The 6319-nt window shown below is 61.2% G+C and overlaps 1 protein-coding gene across 3 annotated transcripts in view; it reads left to right on the top strand.

Moving 5' to 3' along the window:
- Nucleotides 1-5778, top strand: part of CTIF (cap binding complex dependent translation initiation factor) — a 253727-nt gene extending 247949 nt beyond the window's left edge. For all 3 annotated transcript variants that reach the window (XM_045849928.1, XM_045849927.1, XM_045849930.1), the window contains exon 12: nucleotides 1759-5778. In XM_045849928.1, the coding sequence (XP_045705884.1) occupies nucleotides 1759-1974 (216 nt within the window). In that variant the 3' untranslated portion in view covers nucleotides 1975-5778. The remainder of the gene's footprint in view (nucleotides 1-1758) is intronic.
- The last annotated feature ends 541 nt before the right edge of the window (nucleotides 5779-6319 follow it).

A 6319-nucleotide genomic window follows, 5' to 3' on the forward strand; every position in this document is an offset into this window, starting at 1 on the left:
ACGCCACGCGCCCCGCATGCTGCACAGCTGTGGGGGTCCCCAAGCCCAGGACAAGGGTGTGTCAACAGGGTGGGGGGGAATGGCTTCCTGAGTGGGCGTGGGCTGCTGCATCCAGAATGGTTAACCCCAAACCAGAATAAATGTTGATAGGGAGACTGCCCACCGCTGGCTGGAGGGACACACCGAGTGTTGACATTGTCACTTTCCCTCCATCCCCAAGGCCACCCTCTCCCTGCACCAGGCACACCACACAGATGACTTAAGAGATTCTAGGTGAACCCCTGTCCCCTGGGCTTTGGTACTGTGGGGCTTGGGGAAGGCGCCTAGGCTTGAATCCCCCTGTTGGCACTGATTCAAAGCAGCCCCCTTGGGAGGGGCCATGCCCATTCCCAAGGTGTGGCCGCCACTCATTGAAACTCTGGGACTTTTCTTCAGACATGCGGCTCCGGCCTAGTCACAGGGACAGACCTTTGCCCTCAGGGCACGGCTTTTAGCCTTGGCCTTAGGTTGAGTCAGGCTGAGTGAGCACAGGCCGCCCACCCCCCCCCCACCCCCGCCCCAGCTTCCTGCTCGGCTGCCAAGGCCACGCCCAAGAATCATGGAAGCCAGGAGTCCTGGGAGCCCACCTAGCAGCCCTACTTCCCTGACGTCCCTGCTTCCTAGGCAGAAGGGACGTCACTCCACTCATTTGGACCCCAGCCAGGTGCCCTGCACGGGGCTTGAGGGGTGCGGGGAAGGAGGAGGAAGCATGTTCCCTGCCCTCAGACAGCTTCCAGTCTGGCTAGGGCTAGATCACACACACACACACACACACACACACACACACACACACACACACACACACACGATGGGGCGGTGGAGAGGCTGAGTGTGGGTGCAGAGCATGCATCCCCGGAGAGCCCAGGGAGAGGGGTCAGGGTGGCCCACGAGGTCAAGGAAGGTTGGGTGAAAAAGGCAGAACCTCGACAACGGGGCGGGATGAGGCCGGGGGCGGGCAGAGTGGGGGCTGAGATGATGGGCAGAGATCCCGCAGGGGCTGCTGGACAGGAAGGCACGGATCTGGAGGTCTGGGGCTCCTTCCTCCCAACGGGGGCCTCTCGAGATCATTGGCCACCGCTCTTGAGGGCAGCCCTTCCAGTGGCCTTCTGCCCCTATTCCTGTTTCTCTTCGCTTCGGGCCACAGGTGTGGGCAGAGGTCGTGCCGGGGCGGGAGGTGGGCCTGGGGACAGGAGAAAAGGGAAACAGGAAACCTCCTCCTGCTCTCAAGTTCCACGTGGACACACACGGGTAATAATGACTAAGCCCGTCTCCAGAGAGACATCCTAGCAAGTGAAAATTAACACGGGGCGGCCTGGTCACCCTTGAGGGGGCAGGTCACACAGTCATTGAGGGGGCGGATGGTAGTCAGGGAAGGCTTCCTGAAGGAGGGAGAGCTCTTGGGTGAAAGGGAGAAGGGGTGTGTTCCTGCTAAGGGCCCTCTTCAGCCCTGGGCAACGGGCATTATTCTGATCCCTCTTATTTCTGTCAACAGATTGGTGGTCATGTGTGAGCTTGCACAGTTGGCCGTTTCTACCCTCCTCACCCCCCACCCCTGCCCCCACCCCCCGGGCACAGAGGCCTGGGCCCGTGCCTTCCTGGGATCATGCAGCTATTTCTTGTCCGGGCCCCAAGCTCACCCAACCAGGGTGGGTCAGGGGACCACTGTGGGGACTACTGTGGGGCCTACATCCCACCTGACCCCCACTTCTCTGCCCGCAGCTTCAGAGCACAGGCCGGCTGCTAGAGGAGCAGCTGCCTGAGATGATGGCCGAGCTCCTGGCCAGTGCCCGAGACAAGATGCTGTGCCCCTCGGAGTCGATGCTGACCCGGTCACTGCTCCTGGAGGTCATCGAGCTCCATGCCAACAGCTGGAACCCTCTGACGCCCCCCATCACGCAGTACTACAACAGAACCATCCAGAAACTGACCGCCTGACAGCCAGGGGGCCTGGCGGGCGGCCCGCGGGCAGCTGGGGCCCTGGTGCACAGGGCCAGATGGACGGGCGGGAGGACAGGGGTGACCCTGGCGGGAGAAAGAAATGGGGAGGAAGGCAGGCAGAGCCGGCGACCAGCCTGGAGCCAGGTGGGGAAGGGATCAGATCCCTAGGAGTGCCCCCCCATCCGAGCCCCCCAGCCCCAGCATGCGGCAGCTTCACCAGCCAGGGAAGCATGTTTCTTCTTCACGGTGGCCCGGCCCTCGCCCGGCCCCTCCCCACTCCCGCTCCTCCTGCCCCCTCCCATCAAATGAGACCCCTGCAGGGCTTTGTGCAAGGGGTTTCATCTCGGTGACTCCTCCTCTGAGGCCAGGCAGCCCGGCACGCCAGGGCACCGCTTGGGTCAGAAAGGACCTCAGAAGGCTGACAAAGTGGGTTGGAGACGGGCTTGCATTGTCCCTGCGCGCTGTCAGCCAGTCGCCAACTGGCAGCAGGCGACGTGTAGCAGATGTCCGGGAGGACAAAGGCAGACGTGGCCCCCACCAGCCGCCCGTCATTGACGGCCTTTGTCCGCACGGTTGAGCTGGGGGGACAGCGGCCTTCGCCCTCCTCCAGCCTTCACGCTCCACCACCCCCCAACTTCCAAGTCCTCCTCCCGGACCCTCCAGCCTCAGGCCCGGGGGGCTGGGACCAGGCGGGGGAGCTGGAGTTCCTAGTTCTACTTGCACCCTTTTGTTTTATTGTGTTTTCTTTTTCAAAAGTCAGCTGCTTTGAAGTCTCTTCTCTCAATGAAAGGGCCACGATGTGATCACACAGACAGCACTGAGGACCCCCTGATTAGTGGGAGATCAAACCCGCCCCTCTCTGGAAGGATTCTAGCCACGGAAGGCTTGCCAGTAGCCAATTAGGGTAATTGGAAACTTCTGCCCCGGTGGGGGTCCCGCTGGAACCTGTGCCTCTGGCCCCCCACACCTCCCCTCCCTCACACTAGCCGCGCGCTCTCAAAGGGCTGATACCATCATGCTGGGAGTGCATGAAACCCATCCTGGCCCCGGGCCTCGTGCTGAGCCAGGCACAGAACAGGCTACCAAACTAAGACCCAAACGCTAGGGGATGTTTCGTGCTCCACACACAGGTCTTGTCCCGAACTCAGAGTGGGGGAGCATGGCGTTGTGGGGGCCGCCCAACTCCCCAGGACTTGGAGTTTAGCTCAATGGGCTGCGTCACCACCCTAGAGGATGAGGCAAGAGCCAGGGGCCCAGCCCTCCCGCAGCCGAGCACCACACGCTCCAGGGGGCCCTGGGCACTGCAGCCCAGGGCTGTTGGGAAAGGGAGTGTTCCTTGAGTCAGGTGGCCAGGCAGGGAAGCAGACAGAGCCTTCCAGACTGAGAACAAGCCTGGGGCTTCCTGGAGGAGTCAGGTCCTGGGAGATGGCCCTTCTCCGCTGGAGGAAGATGGGGGTCGGTGGTCACTGGTGTCTGCACAGCCCCATCTCCGTCGTCTGGAGCTGACACTTTGATGAGCCCCCAGAAAATGACCTCGGCCCAGCAGCTTCCTTATTTACTCCTTTACTGAGGCCAGTCACTCCTGGGTCACTGGAGGCAGCCTGACTGCCCAGTCCAATCAGGCTGGCCGGGAGGTGAAGGCTGGAGGAGATTGACCCCTGCTGACCCCAAGTCTAGGAGAGCAGTCAGCGTGGGGTGGGGAGCAGGTTCCCCAGTGCTCCCTGGCTTTCCACCGGCTACAACCTGCCTTCTAGCCCCAGGATGGGAGCCTGAGCCAGCCCCCCAGCAGAGCTTGTGGGGGGCGCAGGTTTCCCTGGAACAGGTCGGTCATCTCTGCGAAGAATCCCCTGCCACCCGTGGCCCCAGCCTCTGCCTCCTCCTCCTTCCTGGAGGCTTCTCCTCCCCGCCTCCTCTCCTTGGACTGCGCCTCTAGCCCAGTCTGGGGCCCGGGGACAGCAGAGGCCCCACAAGGGGCTGATGTCAGGAGGCTCAGAGAGGACCCTGGGGAAATCACGGCCTCGGGGAGTCAGGCGGCCCTCACCAGGCAAGCCGCTGCTCCCTGACAGCCCTCCGAGAGACACACCTGTGCCACAAAGGGCCTCGTTTCCTTCGAGGGGGAGGTGTGTGCGTGTGTGTGCGTCTGCAGAGAACAGAACGGAGCCCCAGAGGAAGGGAGAGGCCTGGGAATGGGGGTGCGGATCGAGGCGGCAGGAGAGTGGGGTCTCCCTCCTCCACCCCGGCTCAGAGAGCAATCAGGCAGGGGCCCCAGGCTCCGTGCGTGCGGGGGCCGGTGTTCCCCGGAACACCGCTGGGACAGGCGGCGGCATCGCGGCTCCATGGCCGCGCGCCCCTTCCTCCTGCAGGCCCTCTGGGGTGGCCTGGCCTCAGGGCCGAGCCCTCCTCGCCTGTTCGGGCCAGAGTGTGAAGAAGTGAGATATAAATACGTATACATATATAAATATATTTTTAATTACGTGTCGTGTCGCCGTGGCTCCAGACATATGGTTTGCCTGGTTTATTCCATTGCGTGAAAGCACTTCCTGGCCAATCCGAAAAACAATTTAAGCTGTTTTTCTAAATGCAGGTTGCTGCTACTTTTTCAGACATGGAAGGAAAACGTTTAAAAAGGAGTTTTTTTTAAAGGAAATAACAGTAAAGCCTAAAGTCTGAGACTCTGAGGCTGCTTCCCACGGGAGATGACTCGCCAGGACCTGGGGGGCAGAGGTGGGCGCCCACAGGCCCCCCTCCCCGGGCCAGCCCCCCTCTGCTGAGTGAGGAAGGCCATATCCAAGTTGACCTCTGAATGTATCTGATGGGGGCAAAACTGGATATTGCATTTCGAAGGCTTGCGTTGTTTTCTCTACTGGCCCGTGGCTTTCCTGGCACTGGAGAGGCCAAGTCTGGCCGTCAGGTGTTGATTCCATGTGGGTCTCTCCCCTGCCGGTCACGACGAGGTAGTCATTGCTTTCCTCCCAGCAGCCGGCCTGCTCGCCACAGTCCTGCCCCGCCACCCCCCCCCCCCCAGGCCTCGTGGCTCGGCTCGGCCTAGGCTCCGGGACTGGGACCGCAGCCCCTAGGAGGCCCCTCCCCTCCCCTGGACCAGACGGGAGTCCCACCATCCTCCGTGAGGAGTGCGCACCTCCAAACCCGGTTTCATCTGTCCATCCTTCCTTAACCAGCCTGTAAACCTCTAAGGTTTGGGGATCGTCCTGTCCATCCATGTAAATGTAAATGTTGGCCGAATTAGTATTTATTCTAATTTGTATTTTATTTTATTTTGTGAGGGGGATGGGGAGCGGGTGTGTGGGAAATGTACCGTTGACGATGCCCCGGGCAGCTGCCGGGGCGTGGGCCCAGACAGCCAGGCCGCCACGAGGAGCAGCCCCACGGGGCCACCCCAGACGCCAAGCCCCAGTCTTATCTGGCATCAGCCGCCAGCCAGCGTTCCTCATGTGACAGACTCCCGGGCCTGCTCGTGGAGTCCTGCCTCTCAGCTGCTGGGTGCTGTGCTGGGAAACCTCCGGCTGGGCCTGTGAGGACGCAGATCCGAGAGAAGACGGCTTTCCTCTCTCCTCTACTGGGCACACTTGCACAGAAGGGCTGCTGCCCTGCCTGAGCCAGCTGGGAGCCTGGCGGTGGGACCTACCTCCCTGGAGCAGGGGCCCGGGGCTTCCCGCCAAAGCTGCAGCGGAATCCCGCTCACGCACCCACCTCCCCTCTCTCCATATGTCCTGCTTTCCAGCGGAACCCAAACTACAAGTGGGTTTAAAAAATAAACAACACCAAAAAAAACCCAAAAAATGCTCCATTCGTGTTCTTTGTGTGTTCAGTGAAGGAAACCTTTCCCAGAGGCTTTTGGGCCTCAGCTGGAGGCAGCAGAGGCTCGGAGGGGCCTCTCCCTGGGGGATGGGCCAGTGAGAAGATTCCCCCCAGTTTGGCCGCCTTGGGGAGCAGGGGCTGGGTCTGGGGCCTGGGGAGACTGTGGGGGAGTGACCTGAGAGAACATGGGTGGAGGAGACTTATGTCCCCTCCCCACCAAGCTGGGCCCTGTGGCCTGTCCCAGGGGGTAAGACTAAGCCAGCCCTGCAGGAAGCACCTTTTACACTGAAGGTCTGCTTTGCTGCACGCTGACCCAGCTCACCCCCCGCACCTGCCCCTTCCTCGGAAAGGTCCCTGTGCAATGGGCAAAGGCTCACTTTAAGAAGACTAAGACTGGGGCCTAGCAGCTTCTAGAAGTCAGCAGCAAGTGGCTGTCCAGTCCCAGAGGGTCAGATAGTCTTTCATCAAAGGGTCCCCAAAGGGCCCGGTGACTTATTTTCCTGTGATGACACGTCCCTTGTTT

Source organism: Phyllostomus hastatus, unplaced genomic scaffold (genome assembly GCF_019186645.2).
Source record: "Phyllostomus hastatus isolate PE091 unplaced genomic scaffold, TTU_PhHast_1.1 phas_contig_80, whole genome shotgun sequence".
In the NCBI taxonomy this organism is placed as follows: Eukaryota; Metazoa; Chordata; class Mammalia; order Chiroptera; family Phyllostomidae; genus Phyllostomus; species Phyllostomus hastatus.